The sequence below is a fragment of the Drosophila tropicalis genome, unplaced genomic scaffold, assembly GCF_018151085.1.
Source record: "Drosophila tropicalis isolate 14030-0801.00 unplaced genomic scaffold, ASM1815108v1 contig_1, whole genome shotgun sequence".
Classification (NCBI taxonomy): Eukaryota; Metazoa; Arthropoda; class Insecta; order Diptera; family Drosophilidae; genus Drosophila; species Drosophila tropicalis.
In genome coordinates, this window is record NW_027172355.1 from 431,827 (window position 1) to 448,342 (window position 16,516).

A 16,516-nucleotide genomic window follows, 5' to 3' on the forward strand; every position below is an offset into this window, starting at 1 on the left:
ACAGCCAAACCTTCCTGAATATTTTTCCTGACAGAAATTTCAAAAGATTGTACAAATCGCTCAGCCAATCCATTAGAGGCTGGGTGAAATGGAGTATGCAAAACTGAATGCTTCAGACGTAAGCTGCGGTCCGTTATCGCTGACCATAGTCTTACGATATCCTTTGCAAAAATTGAAGACAAAGCTGAGATTGTGTTCGCGGTTGTTACCGATGTCATTTGAATAGTAAACGGGAACTGCGAGTATGCGTCTACACAAATTAAACACATGGCATCAAATATTTGAAGATTTTAAGATCAATCACGGGGGCTCCGTGGTACATACGGAACGACAACATTCAAAATGATCTAAATATACCTAGCGTAAAATCTGAAATAGGTAGTCAACAACTGAAGTATTCTGCGAAACTGGATGCACACCCTAATGTTCTTGCCAATTCCCTTACGCGAACTAATAATAGAACTCGTCTTAGAAGAAATGACAGAATAACACAATAATAAGTGATTAGGGCCGCCTGCAATATCCCCAAGATTTATCTTAAGTACTATATTAAAAAAAATTTCTCAAACTTGTTAGGCTCTAATTTAAGAGTAGATTCAACAAATATATATTAAACGTAAAAAAAAAAGAAGAAAAAAAAATTCAAACCCAAGTTTGAACTTTGGAGTTGTGAACTATGCTTGTCAAACGACATTTCTAAGTGTAAAGAATGATAGAGAGCATACAGAGACAGAAAACATAAATAAAGAGCATACAGAGAGACAGCATAGAGAGAAAACGTAAAGGGAGAGTACGAGAGTCTTGTTGGAGAAGCGGTGACGATCGGACGTCTTTGGAAGAACACAATATACATATACATAATTGGTATTATTTCGATTAAAATTTAAGCTGTAATAAATGTATCAAAATCGGTATCTTGATAAATCAGAAGTGGGATACGAAGACACACGGCTTTCGAAAAAGACGGAATAATCTATTTTTATAAGTGATGGAATAAATTCAAGAATCCAACGAGACAAGGGAAAAAGACAAAACGGCAAAAGTGCAAAACGGTCACGATTTCCCGAAAGAGTAAAAGATATATCTATAGGTCAACGAAACAGTGGAAAAAAAGACAAAACGGCAAAGAAGCAAAACGGTCACAAACTTCCAAAGCTGTAAGAAAGCCAAGGATATATATATAAAAAAAACGCGGGAAAAGACGCAACGGCACGAATCGCAAAACGGTCACGAATTTCCAAATTAACGGAAAAAGTTTGCACGGATTTCACGGGGAGGCAAGACAACCACAAAGGCAAGTCATAGGGGACGAAGCAAACGTCGTCGAAGAAATCTCCACGAGAAAGGCAATCATAGAAGAGGCGGAAAAGTCCATACCTAAATATAGAATGTATCGATAGGATTCATCGATATACCGTGTAACATGCGCTTGTCGTTCGAAATTTGAAAACTCAACCGAAAATGGTTAATCGTGGAAACAAACCATTTAGCTTGTTTTTAGTACCCGGATCAGTACATAGTGTTATCGATAATTTATGACCTTACGTATTCACGTAAGTCGTCACGTATCGATCGGTGAGATATCGGCTTAAAGCTCAGCCCTAGATTAAAGAATATTGGCGAAAGGAAAATTAAAAGATTAAAATACGCGTGGCCTCGTTCTTTCTTAACTCAACTCCCAAAGGAGACGGAGGTGCTACACTCCTCGCTGCCAACTTCACGGCGATCTTTGCTGCACCCACCGCGTGTATCGTGCAAGAAAAAAATATAACCCTTTTAATTGCATCCTTGATAGGATTGCCCAACAAAACACCCAACTTGGTTCTGGTGTAGTTTCTGGTAGTGCATTGGAGAGAATATCCGCGGAGCTCCTGTGATTTGTCGCAGAAATTAATTCCGCGTTCAATAACATCGTTTTTTTTTATGGCGTTTTGGCTTATGCCGCTCCAATCGGAATAAATTTATTCCAAAATTTGTGTGGCTGTGGTGTCGCTCTCCATAGGGTAAATATATATATAATTGTTTGACGTGTAGCTTATTAACCTGTTCCTACTAGGGACTGGCACCACAAGTACGTAGCAGATTACCCCTGAGTGGTAGACCGCCAAGTCCGATATTTCAACTGAGGAAAGAGGACTCAGTCTCAATGACGAATTAACGACAATTAACGAAACGTTGAGCGAAGGAAGTTTTAACCTGCGCCTTTCTGTCCATTTTTGACCGGACTCATTCCGAAAAAGAACACGTGGTTTTGTGCAGTGCAGCCGTAAAATAATCAGGATGGGTGCAAGCTTTTAAAAGCCCCTTCAAATTTAATGGTGTCTATGCATTCGAGCCTCTCGGTCCTGCCAATGATTATCGCGAGTACTTAACCAAAAGAAAAAAAAAAACTTGAATCCGTGGAATTCAGGTCTTACTACACGGGTACCCAATGAAGCAGTTGCAACACATTGGCATGACCTAGGGACGTTCGAAGACAATGTTCTTGTAATACTTAGACATTCAATACTTATAAGAGTTATTTGTTCACAGAGAGAAAGAGAGGATACGAATAATGTTAATGTTAATGTGCTTAATCGAAAACGGGTGCTCCCAAACCAAATCAGAGGCTTCTGACTACCTTAAATCATATTATCTATTTTTGAACAGCCTCCGCTTCGAAAGATCTTTCGCCGCTGGACTAAAACTGTTAGTCAAACCATAAAAAAAAAAAAAAAATTATTAATTGATTCGGGTTATTCGTTTTTGGAGCCTTTGAATATGTTGGACGTTGGTGCCATTGCCAATACTTGAATTTATTAGGAAATTTAACCGTGTAGTTGTTATTTTTATCCTTTTCTCTCCCGGCATCAGTTTGATATGATTCGATTTTTTGTAAATTTGATTAAATTTGGTTTTTGTAACCTAACCTCAAGATAACGAGAATAATTATGTTTGATAACCGCATTGCTACATCGTATATAGTATGAAATTGAGGATAAGATCCAAACTTATTTTTCGACCAGTATTTAGTTTAAGATTTCAAAGTACGAAGATAAGCTTGAATAGCCCAAAAGAACAAATACATATTAACTTCATTAATTCTGAATAATATTAAGTTCGTTTGTTTCCGAAAGAGATATTAAGAATGAATTAAATTAGGAAATGAATCCTGCCTTGTTCATAAGTTTAGAAATTAATAAAACTATTGTTCTTTGAAATGAACTCCCTATAATCGTTAAATTTTGGGGAACCATGTAACCGACTGAGAGATAAAAAGAGGCCGTAAGACATGTTGGAGGGATCCTCAATTCAGACGTGGCCCGAGGATCATGGTAGGGTGGGCGTTCACATGATAGGCCTATAGGATACCATGACATAAACGAACATGTGTGCCTCCTGATACTACATAGTTTAACGTGTTCCTGTTTCTGTTCTCCTCAGGCCTTCTTTCTTTCGCATCTAAACCTGTACCGTTATCCCTTGGTGCCCCTAAGTACGCGAATTTAAAATTTTACGTCTGTATCGAATGTGAGCAACTATAGTTTTGGCTAATCTCTATCGTGTAACCCACTCCCAGCCGACCTGACCCTAGCCGAACCTATCGCGTACTCGGCCAGCACTATGAACGACCATCTGCTTAACACTCCTTGTGAGATTCAACGTTACATGCTACAACGGATCGAGGGAAAGGTCCAGATCTAAAAAGCACGACAGAAAAGGAAAAAAAAAGGTTTAAGAAAATGCTGGTTAAATTATCTACACTACGAGTGGCGGAGTTGGATATTATTTTACAGACAAATAATATTCATGTAAATAGTAACAAACAAGCCAAGATCGATGAAATTAGGACAATTCTAGGAACGGACCAAATAAACAAGGACGAATACGATTTCAACCAGCAAAATAGTACGATGCAGAGACAAATGGATGAACACAAAATCTGATGATGGAACGACAGGATCGTGTAAACGAACCCGCAAGGTCGGAAGAAAACCATCAGCACGACGAAGTTGAGCAACAAGCTGGGACAACGGATAAGTCCATAAGTAACAAAAGACTGGCTGGATTCACAAAGAGTATATCAGACATGGAGTCAATTTAAGGATGCTCTACTAAAGGATTTTCCAAGTGTAATTAATATATCAGATGTTCACAGGCAAATGATGCGACGCAAAAGAAAACATAATGAAACTTTAAATGAATACTTCTACTCAATGATGGCGATAGGTCGAAAAGCTAATATAGACGATAAATCCATCAACTCATATATTATCAACGGATTAAATCAGCAAGAGTCGACAAAAGCTTTACTAGCCATGAATTTATGTACATGTTCAGAATTATTTCGGTCACTGGAGAATATGAATTCTTCATCCGTATGGCAGTCATACCGTACGGCGAAATACGCATCGGCAGATACCGCAAAGAACATGGAAGTTAACAAGGAGAATAAGGCAAAAGGTCCAAAATGCTTTAATTGTAATAATATTGGACATATTGCAGCCAAGTGTCCGGTTGAATCGAAAAGGCCAAGATTTTCGATTTGCTCTAAGATGGGACATGAAGGAAAAGATTGCAGACTTAATCGTTCAACAGTGCCGAAAGTTGATAGTATAAAGGATAAGAAACGTCCACCAATCTTGAAGAAAATACTTATTGAAGGTCACGAGTATGAGGCATTTGTAGACACTGGCAGTGACAATACATTCATGCAAAAGACTCAGGTACCGAAGGACGCAGTTCTACAGGCTATGACCAATTCTTTCAGAGGTTTTGGAGGAGGAATTGTTGAGTCAAAGGAATGCCTGTTAACGGAGATCGTTTGGGATAACAAGCGAATAGATGTATGCATATACGTAGTTGAAGATAACGAACTTAATCATGCAGTCCTCTTAGGAAGGGATATTTTATGTGCAGAGGGGAAGACAACGGTCGAAACGAAGTCAACTAAAACTCCGATGGAGGTAAAATGCGAGTTTGACATCGGTGCTAAGGTTAACGATCCTCAACGCAAACAGGTGAGTGATCTATTGAGCGCTTATAAAGAATGCTTTGCCGAAGATTTTTTAAACATTGGCAGAAATCAACAAATCAACAAAGATGGAGATCAAAGTAACAACTACGAATCCAATTGTGGGACGGCGATATAAAGTACCGTTTGCAAAAAGAGAAGCGTTACGAACAGTAGTAGATGAACTCATGAAGTACAACATAATCCAACGAAGCACATCACCACATGCAGCATCCTCGATTTTGGTGCCCAAACCCAATGGAGAACATCGCTTATGTGTGGATTTCAGAGCCCTCAACGCAGTCACAGTAAAACAACACTACCCGATGCCAGTCGTAGAAGAGCAATTAGTAAAGTTAGCATATACATATATCAAATAGAAATGAGCAACGAAAGCAAGATATTTACAGCTTTTATGACAACAGACGGATTATTTGAGTTTAATGTCATGCCTTTTGGTTTGATAAATGCGCCAATGGTATTCCAAAAAGTCATCGCAGATATCATACGAAACCTCAAATATCAAAGAAATATAATAAGCTATGTTGATGAAGTTATTATTTCATAAAAAACAATTGACGAAGGAAAAGTGATTCTAAATGAATTTTTAGAAGCAGTTAAATCCGAGGGATTAACTCTACGTCCATCTAAGTGCAAGTTAGAGAAAAAAAAGTCAAATTTCTAGGTCATATTATAACTGGTAAAGGAATTCAACCAGAAAAAGAAAAGGAAGTCGAGGATACCAAGCCGGTTTTTTAATTGAGTAAACTTTGTACGGATTCTGAAAGTCGGTATTCAAGCCATGCACTGGAAGTTTTAGCTATAGCCGAATCATTGGAAAGATTTCGTGTATACCTTCTTGGATCTCAATTTTCAGTAATAACGGATTGCAACGCTGTAGCAACATTAAAGAAATCAACCGCTCTTCAGCCGCCTATTGCGCGATGGTGGCTCAGACTCCAAGAATTCGACTTCATATGTAAGCACCGACCGGGCTTAGATTTACCACATGTAGATGGTATGAGCAGACAACCAGTACTTAAAGAACAAAGCAGCATTATGGAAACATATGGCATTTTTAAAGTCATTCCAATAGATGATGATTGGGTGTATACCATGCAAAAGCAAGATCCAAAGCTAAAGCAAATATTTAAAATGAAAGATAAAAGTGCTGATTGGAAGCAAGTAAAAAACGATTATGTTATTTCAAAAAGCAAATTACTACGAAAGATAGATAAGGGAGATAAATTAGTAGTTCCTCAAGTAATTCGTTGGAGAATTACTAAAAGCAATCACGATGATGTAGGTCATTACAGTACGCAGAAGACAATTGAACGAATTGGTCGTTATTTTTGGTTCCCGAGGATGAGAAAATTTATTAAGTCATACATAGACTCATGTCCAGAGTGTTGTATCAATAAAGTAAAAGGAGGAAAACCAGATGGAAAAATGCATATGCAAGACGTAATACCGATACCATTCCGGACAATAAATATCGATCATATTGGACCATTTCCAAAAAGCAAGAGTGGAAATATTTATATTTTGGTAATATGTAGTATGCGCATTCACCAAGTCCACCATATTAGTCGCGACACGCAACACAAAGACCATCCCAGTTATTAAAGCGCTTTCGCAAATGTTTGGAATTTTTGGACAACCATTACCAATCATATCAGATAGAGGTACTTCATTTACATCAAAGGAATTCAAAGATTTTGTGCAAAACTATGGCATACAACATATTAATACAGTAGTGCGCACACCACGCGCCAACGGTCAAGCTGAAAGAATGAATAAAACACTACTAAACGCGCTGAAAACAAGTAGGGATAAAAGCAAAGATTGGGATCAACATTTGTTCAACATACAGTGGAGTATGAATACAAACATTAATTCAACGACAAAATTTTCTCCGAACGATTTGGTATTTAATTTTAATCCCAAAGATGCATCGTATAACCGAATTATACAAGCAATGGCTGAAGACCAGTTTGAAGAAACGGATGTACGACTAAATCGTCATCATGCGGCAGAAAATATAAAAGCTGAACAGGAAAAATGGGAAAAAAGATTCGACTTGAAGCATGCCAAACCTCAAAAATTTGAAGTAGATGATTTAGTTGGAAGAACACAATATACATATATATAATTGGTATTATTTCGATTAGAATTTAAGCTGTAATAAATGTATCCAACAAATCGGTATCTTGACATAAGACACTTGCTTTTCGGTTGGGTTCAAGCCGATATCGATTTCTGTGACACCTCTGAAATTTATTTATTTAAGACTCTTTTTAATTTTTTACTTTTCGCTACAGTGAGAGGCTTTAGTCTATAGCCTAATATCATTATATCGTTTTCCTTTTTTGCAGCAAGCAGTAATGTAAATTTTTTCTGGGGTAACTAACCCAATTGTTCTGTTAAAACCTGTTAAGCATTTTGTATTCTCTTAACTTCAGGTGGCCTGGATTAAGTCAGATTCAAAAGCAATACTTGGCATACACACACATATGGTCTCCCTTAATCCAAGATTATCAGTGACACATAACGGACACAATACCTGGAAACTTCACATATCGCATGTCCAGCTAAATGATTCGGGCAGTTATATGTGTCAAGTCAACACAGATCCAATGAAGAGCTTGGTAAATATTTCAATTAACAGTCCATTCCATCCATCATATTGTTAAACTCATCAAATTTTTAATACGGTTAAAATACGTTTTTTTTGTTTTCAAAAAATATCAAAGAAGCTAACATCGGCTATGCCGAAGTTGCAGTCCTTGGCCCTAATATTTTTACATGTTCCAAACTCTTCTTGTGTATCTCAATGCACAGGCAAAACCTTCCAAATATCATTTCCATTTATTTATTTATTTATCTTAGAGTTAGGACTAATTACAAATTAGTCGGAACTTAGTTACTAAGCGCTAGCTGCTTGGGCCTTCGGCTTGTGTATTTACATATTTAGTTTACCTATTTCATTTACCTATTTTATTTATTTATTTACATTTCCATTTTGTATGATTAATTATATTTCCTAAATTTAAACCTATAGGAGTAGTGGTAGTAATTTGTTTTTTTGAGGTAGTTTATAATCATTAAGAGGTTTGTTGGAGTAGGGTTTGCAAGGATTGATATGGGGCGAAATTGTTCAAAGATTTCTTCCCTAATGTGGGAGGTTGCAGGGCAGTTTTTTAGTACGTGTTCTATGTTTTGGTCGGATGTTGAGTTGCAGTTTGGACAGGGTGTTCTGTCGTTCGGGTTGATGTAGTGTTGTTGAGTGAATCTTGTGTGTCCTAATCTAAGTCTTAGAATTTTTATTTGGTCCATCCTTGTTATGTCTTTTTGTAAAGTATTTCTGAGATAGTCTCCTGTGTGTGTTCGATTGCTGTTTAACTGTTGGTACCATGTGTTGCAGCTGTCTATGTTGTTTTTAAGTTTTTGGGAAAAGTTATTTTTAAGGAATTTGTTTATATCAGTGCAATTCAAGTGGGGGGTGTAGTGGAGGGGCATATTTATGGTCGATTTGGCGGTTTGGTCGGCAAGTTCGTTACCTTTAATGCCACAGTGGCTGGGGATCCAGAGGAGTTTTATTTTGGTGTTGGTTTTTGTTAAGATTGATCTTATTAAAGTGGGGTACAAATTGTTGTTGTTGATGTTGCTTATGGATTTGATAGCTGACAGGGAGTCGGAGCATATTATGAATTTACCTTTCTTGGTTCTTGTCAGCTTTATTGCTTCAAGAATGGCTATTGTTTCTGCGGAGAGGATGGAGGAGTAGTGTGGTAGGATGCCTGTTTTTAGAACTGTTGTATCGGTGGTTATGGCGAATGTGGCAGTTTTATGTTGCAGGGAGGTGAATATATATTTGTGTTGTTTGTGTTTGTCTTATGTTCTAGGAAGATTTTTTGATATATTTCTGGTGATGTGTCAGGTTTATTAAACTTATGTAAGGAAGTGTGGATGTTGTTGTTGTGTGATTGTTTGGTGTGATTGTTTGTCTGTTGGGTGGTGGAAGGTAGGGAATGTTGTGGTCTTTGCAAAGCGTAATGATTTTTTCTAGTGTGGATTTTAGTTTCTTATTATTTTGATTTTTTATTTAAATGGTGAATTTATGGATTGGAGAGCTAGCACTGTGGAGGATTGTTTTGTATGTTTTGGCTGTCATGAGGTTTCTTTTTTGCTCTATTGTAGGTAGGTTGGCTTCGAAAAGTAGATTGGGGATGGGTGTTGAGGGGAGAGCGCCAAGGGCTGTGCGTATTCCAGCATTATATGTTGTTTTTAGTTTGTTTAGCGTAGATCTAGGCGCGTGGCCATAAATGCATATGGCGTAGTCTATTTTGGCTATGAGTGTTGCCTTTGTTATGTTAAGAAGTGTATGGGTGTTGCAGTTAAACTTGGGGCTTGCTAACCATTTTATTATATTCAGTTTGTTGTTAAGGGATGGTTGGATGTGTTTAATGTGTGAGTCCCATCTGTGTTTATTGTTTATTGTTAGTCCTAGTATTTTGAGTTGGGTTACTAGGGGGATTGCTATATTGTTGGAGGATAGGGTACAATTGTTGTTTTGCTTCCTGCAAATGTGTAGGTGTTGGCATTTGTTAAGGGATAATGAAGCTCCAGAGTACGAGCACCATTCTTGGATGTTTGCGAAAAGGTTTGTTTTTTTTCGCTGTTGAGTGGGACTATAAGGAAGTAATCATCTGCATAGGCACTAAAATGGATTTCTTTTTGTAAGCTGATTATATTGGCAAGTTTGTTGTAGGCGATTAGGAAGAAGATAACTGATATTGGTGAACCTTGGGGGGATGCCATTAAGGAGTGGGAAAGGAGAACTGAATGTGTTGTTGATTTTTATTTTAATTTTCCTGTTGGACATAAAGTTTTGAATGAAATTTATAATTTTGGGGCCCAGTTTCCAATCTATTAGTTGGTCAATTATGGAGTGCACTCCGACTCTGTCGAAAGCCTTTGAGAAGTCAAGGGCAATGACAGAACAGTGCTTTTTTTTTACGCAGCGATTTGGTTATTAGGTAGTCTGCTGTGAGCAGACCGTCTGAAACCGACTTGCCACCTTTGAATCCGGATTGATTGGGGTGGATTAGGTTATTTTTGGTGACAAACCACCAAAGACGTTTGGTTATGATTTTTCGAGGGTTTTTGATAGGCAGCAGTTTAAGGAGATTGGTCTATAGTTGGTAATAAATGTTTTGTTGGAGGTAGTTTTGAGAATGGGGATGAATAGACTGGTTTTAAATGATTGTGGGATGAAATTTTTAAATACATTGTTAAAGAGGTGGGTAATTCTTGTTTTGACTGTGTTAGAGGTGTTTTTTATCATAGGGTAGGATATTCTATTGAGGCCCGGTGTGGTACCTTTAAGTGAGTGAAGTGCGGATAGGAATTCAATTTGCGTTATGTCGGTTTCTATTATTTGTGCTGAGGGGTGGGGTATATAGTTCAATGGTTTATTAGAGTGTTTGTTTGTAATAAAGGTTGGATTGAAATTGATGTCTTTGGATTGGTCTGACCAGTGTTGGGAAAATAGTTGGGCTATGGAGGATGTATCTGGTGTGGGTAAGTAGTTGGTTGGGTTTTTTATGCAGTGGATTTGTTTGATTGGGTTGAGTCCGCAAAAGCGTCGGATATTGGCCCAGATTCTGTGGGAGGGGGTGTTCTGTCCTATTGTGGAGGTGAATTCAGTTGTAGCTCTGGTTTTGGATAGTCTAAGTTCCCTCCAAAAGGGAGCGTTGGCTTTTTTGTAATTAATTAAATAATCAGTGTTACTATTATGTTTGAAAGTTTTCCATGTGTTTTGTTTTTTGGTTCTGAGTTCGGTGAGAGTTTTATTCCACCATGGTGTATTTGTTTTGAAGCGGTTGGGAGAGGATTGTGGTATGTTGTGGTGTGCAGTTTGAATAATGATTTTGCAAATGTTTGCAGTTTCTTTGTTAATGTTTGGGCTTATTGGTATTTTCTCACTTAAAGCGTGTGTTGATTGGGTAAAGGTTGACCAGTTGGCTTCTTTAATTTTGAAAAAAGGACGAAAGAAGTTATTTGTTTTTGATTGAGAAAATAAGGAGATAAGGATTGGAAAGTGATCGCTTCCGTGAAGGTCGTCGATAATTTCCCAATTAGTGAATGGGGTAAGCTGTGGAGAACATAGTTTTTTTTTTTTTATTCCTTTATTGATAGGTATAGATAGTATAGATAGATATATACATAGGAAAAAGATGTCATAAAGGGAGCTTGATCCTAGGGGACGTCCTCGTGGGAATTGCTTCCTAGGGTCGGTGGCTCTCTCTACGACGCTCCAGCTCTCATGCGTTCGGATTGTCGCAGATCCCGCATTACATATGCTGCAAAGCTGTTGACCGCTTCCCATGTTTTTGGGCTGCCAACCATTGAATCCACGAGGTTGTTCACCGTTAATCCAGCCCCTGCAGTGAGTTCTAGGTGCCTTCTTTGGGACTCATAGCGCCGACACCTAAAAAGAATATGTTGTGCGTCTTCTACCCTGTTATCGCTGCAGACTGTGCACATAGGCGATTCTTCGTGTCCAAAGCGATGGAGATATTGCCTAAAGCATCCATGACCGCTAAGTATCTGGGTTAGGTAGAAATTTACTGACCCATGCTTTCTGCCTAACCACTTCTCTATATTTGGGATCAGCAGGTGGGTCCATCTGCCCTTCTGTGACGCGCCCCATCTTCTCTGCCATGTTAATAGGCTTCTGCCTCTAGCATGTGCGCGTGCCAGTTTCTTCGAGGGCTTATCACTAGGTGCTGCAGCTACGACTGTGTCTTCATCCGCCTGAATGTCAAGTGGCAGCATCCCAGCTAACACTAATACTGCGTCGTCAGATACCGTTCTAAACGCGCAGCAGACTCTGAGTGCACAAAGTCTGTGGGTTGACCGTATGCCCCTGCTGTAGCTTTCTACTAATAAAGCCGATTTCCAGATCCGAGCCGCTGTGTACTGTCGTCAGCAGCTTTCTCGTCTCTTGTTTTGGGCCCCTCGTGTTTAAGAGGATCCTTGACAACGAACGCACGCATACAGATGCCTTCTCCTGGATGTTTGCTAGGTGTTCTCGAAAGGTTAGCCGAGTGTCTATCCACACGCCAAGATAGCGGATAGCTCTTTTGGACTGGACCGTAGTCCCCTCAACAGTAATTTGTGCTGTCTCAACAAGTTTCCTGCTTGAAATTAGAACGGCCTCTGTTTTTTGCGCCGCTAATTTGAGTCCCACGGAGCCCAGCCATTCTACTATCTTTGCGATGGCCATGTTTGCTGCAGCCTCTGCTTGCTTAATCTCTTTTTTAACGACGACTAGTGCAACATCATTTGCATAGCCTACTAGTTGACAGCTATCACAGAGTGTCAACCTCAGGACGCCATCATACATTATGTTCCATAGCAAAGGGCCCAGAACGGATCCTTGGGGAACCCCGCCAGATATGGAATGCAGCACGCCCCTGCATCGGATGTGTACTCCAACTGCCTCCTTCCGAAGTAGCTCCAGGTGATGGCATGAATGTGGGCCGAGACTCCAAAGTTTTGCAGTGCGTCAAGAATAGATCCCCAATCGGCAGTGTTAAAAGCGTTCTTTATGTCGAGGGTGACCAGCAGGCAATATTTTTTTGCACCTCCTTTCCATCTCTCACCTTTACTAGCTTCTGAGGCAATATCGACCACTCTTGAAATGGCATCAGTTGTGGACTTACTTTTTCTAAAGCCATATTGATTGGGAGACAAACCGCCGCCTAGCCTGATGGCTGACTCTAGCCTCGCACATATAATAGATTCCAGGACCTTGCCTATGGTGTCTATTAGGCAAATTGGCCTGTATCCTGATGGCTCATCTAGGCTTTTGCCTGGTTTTGGCAGCAGGACCAACTTTTGCAGCTTCCATATGTCCGGAAAGCAGCATTTTTATGTGGAAATAGTCTGCGATTCTTTGTTTTTCTTTGCGTGAGGGTTTGGCTTATACATATGTATAGCAACCAGCAACTTTGTAATATACCTTACCGCTTTTTTTAGTTAACCTTATTTTTTTATGTGTACTCCTCTTTGTGGATGCATAAATGAGACATTAGAGTCGCACAAACGATTTTTGTGCTGTTATTGCTTGCATCTGCCATCTACAAAACTGAACTTAAAACATTAAAATATGTTTTGGTGCAATTAAAAAAAAAAAAAAAAAACACCTACTATTCAATTATAATTTCGCATCCACCAAACCTGGAGCTCTATACACTACATGCACCTGCTTCAAATCAAATCGTTTTTTCCTGTTTTATTAAAATCTTGCCCTATGCAGGAATATGAGGTTATGCGCTAAAAAGTTAAATTGCACAAAAGTGGTTATTTGTAAACATTGAGACTTTTATATTTTACAAAGAATTGATTATTCTATCCAAAAGGTATGTGCATTCCGATGCATCGGAAGCTGAATGGTGTGAGTGTGTGTTTACAAGTGTGAGATCTACCACTGCGAAGTGAACACCAAGTTGAATATTGCTTCTGGTGCCTGAAGTTATATGTAGATTGTTTGTACTGAGTAATACTACATTGATATGAAAACAAATACCATGCCATTTTGAAAATTACTTATAACCATCTTTCACTTGTTTTTTTATTTTCTTCGAAATAAAGGCTTGCCCAAATCCTACAGTGATCAAGCTCATTTAAACTTTATGCCGAACCAATTTTCACAAATACTATTTGAGCTAGAGACACCAAATTCTGTACATGTACTGGCACGTCACTTTAATATGTGACTTAACAAAATAATTACTAGCAATTTTAGTTGCAACAATTGCAAAGGTTTTATTAGAAACTTTTATTCTGAAGTACAGTCCAATAATGATGTTCATTAGGGACAATGAAACGGACTCATCACCAGAACTAAAGAACTATTAAAAGAAGTCATACGATATTCAATGAGTACATTCTTTCATATATATCAGTAAATTAAACTGATTGTGAAATATAGTTACAATATTTTGTTTCCTGTTTAGATTGGAAGTAGCACATAATCGAGCTAGAATAATGTTACAAGAAAATATGAAAAAACAGAAACGAAACTGGTTACAAGCTTGTTTAAGCCTATTTAGGATCATTCGAGGTTATAGAAATAGCTACAAATAATAACATAAAAATAAGGAACAGAAAAAATAAGATAAAAACAGTAAATAAGGATGTCTATCCTTATGGTAACGAAGGGTCTGACACTTGGAGTTCAAGGTTTTAAGTTTGTTAATTCAGAACACACTGTTTACTTCACGTTATAAAATTTACTTTATTCACTTAGTTACTGCTTAGTCTGTGTCTAGCTTAAGCCTACCCGTACTCTGGGAAGTGGTCCCTTAAATCTATCCAAGATGGTTGATGGCCGCTGTCAGCGTCGCCACGAGCAGTTTACTCTACCGAAAAATGTAGCATAGCGGCAAAATACAATAACATAATAAAAGTTTTTTTCACAAAAATTGTAGTCTTACATGACTAGGAATAATTAAAGGAAAAAAAAAATTTTTATGGATACAGCTAATATAACTAATTCAACTAATTAAAAACATCTACATACAATTGGAATTTATTTCGTTTCAAAATAAAAAAAAAAAAAAAAACGGGGAAAGAAAAGTTGTCTGGCCAAGCGCAAAAAAAAAAAAAAAATTGTTTTAACATTGTCTATCTTGCCATGGTAACGAAGGATCTGACACTTGGAGTTCAAGGTTTTAAGTTTGTTAATTCACAACACACTGTTTACTTCACGTTATAAAATTTACTTTATTCACTTAGTTACTGCTTAGTCTGTGTCTAGCTTAAGCCTACCAACGAATGGACACTGGCGTGTCCGTCTGGTTCATTCATTTCGATTCAAAGAAACCCGGTCTTTGCACTTGTCACATTTTCGTTTGATTGATTGGCTCTGACCTGACACAAGTCACCTCTTGTGATGTTGGTGAGTGGTTTCTCCACCTTGGCTTAATCGCGGATGAGTTTTCTGTAGTACGAAATCATCTCCAGAAAGCTCTTGAGATCTTTCAGGTTGGTTTCATTTCGGTGACTGCCACTACCTTTTTTCATCGGTACGTATGTCGTCGCTGGACACTGTATCCCAGGAAGTTACCTAGGTTTTCATGAAGCTCGTTTTATCCAGTTTAATCCGGAGATACACCTCAGATACTATTTCAAACACCCTTAGTATGTCGATCATGCGTTCCTCCTCATTTTTACTGAAGATTATGATATCGTCTGTATACACCTACCAGCATACTGCAATTAGGTCTCTGAGGACATAAACCGTCATCGTTTGGAATATAGCCGGGGCGTTCTTCAGTCCGAAAGGAAATATTAAAAATTCGTATTCGTCGTTTAATACGAAGAAGTAGGTAATATGGCGGTTTTGGGTATATCCTTTTCTCTCATTTAAACTTGGTGAAATGCTGATGTCAGATCGAGGGTGGTAAAGTTTTTTTGCCTTTCCCAGGCTAGCCAATGTAGGATTGATATCAGGGATAGGATATTTGCCAGCAACCGTTACAGTGTCTAGTTTTTGAAAATCGATCACCAGTCTATATAGTTTTTTCCCATTTAGTTTTGGTTTCTTTGGTACTACCCATACAGGTGAATTATAGGGACTTTTCGAGAGTCTGATGATCTTATTTTCCAGAAACTCAATAATCTGACTCTTAGTTTCTCTCATCATGGTGGCAGGGAATGGATATGCGTGTGAACGGGCTCTTCGTCAATTGTTCGTATTTCTGCCTCTGTAGCCACCGTGAGTCGTCAAAAGGGGGCCGAAGATATGATTGTAGGGGTTAATTATCTTTTCTAGTTCCGGTGTGGAGTTGCTGCCTTGGAGTTTAAAGCGGTAGAATCTCTGATTGTTAATGAAGTTTCACGGCCTGCTTTAATCTTAGGAGATTGGTGGCGCGGTCTAAGACAGCATCTTCGATGATTCCGTCGAATTCGATTAGGCTAGGTTTCGTTTGTGTTGATTCCGAAGTGTTTGAAAAATTTGCCCCTACTTTAAAAGTTATTATCGAGGATTCTTTTTAACTAAAACAGGGTAGTTTGTTTGAGGAGGCAAATAACTATTTGGGACCTGCCGTTCTTGGATGTAGTTAGCTGCTGTTCCTGACGCGATGAGTTGTGTTCACAAATTTTTGTTCTTAACGGGGCTCTGCCGGTTGGCTGGATGATCTGTCGTGAGCATCGGGATAGGCTTCTACAGTGTCGCGTCCCTGCTGCAAGACGATAAGACATCCTTAGCGCATCTTTTGACTGAGAGGCGCTGTCTGCCATTTATTGTCTCCCATGTCTAGTCGCTTCCTTCCTTCTCGAATATTGTCAAAGCGGCCTTACCCGTTATTTTCTAATAAATATAACTCATCATTATTTTGTAGGCTTCCATATTCTGCTCTGCTCTGCCTGACCTCAAGTTGACCATCCCTTTCAGACAATGCGTTAATAACCTCCTGGACGTTAGTGCTCAATATTTCTATTTCTCTC

The 16,516-nt window shown here is 38.6% G+C and overlaps 1 protein-coding gene and 1 long non-coding RNA gene across 2 annotated transcripts in view; both read left to right on the forward strand.

Moving 5' to 3' along the window:
* Positions 1-1,531: 1,531 nt before the first annotated feature.
* Positions 1,532-3,204, forward strand: LOC137587245 (uncharacterized). The gene is made up of 2 exons (XR_011033910.1): positions 1,532-2,003; positions 2,057-3,204. It is a non-coding gene; the product is annotated as an uncharacterized lncRNA (long non-coding RNA).
* A 1,331-nt stretch (positions 3,205-4,535) lies between these two features.
* The window catches only part of DIP-lambda (Dpr-interacting protein lambda), a 206,339-nt gene continuing 194,358 nt past the window's right edge, over positions 4,536-16,516 (forward strand). Inside the window, exons 1-2 of the mRNA XM_068293340.1 lie at positions 4,536-5,000; positions 7,456-7,641. Of these exons, the coding sequence (XP_068149441.1) occupies positions 4,536-5,000; positions 7,456-7,641 (651 nt within the window). The remainder of the gene's footprint in view (positions 5,001-7,455; positions 7,642-16,516) is intronic.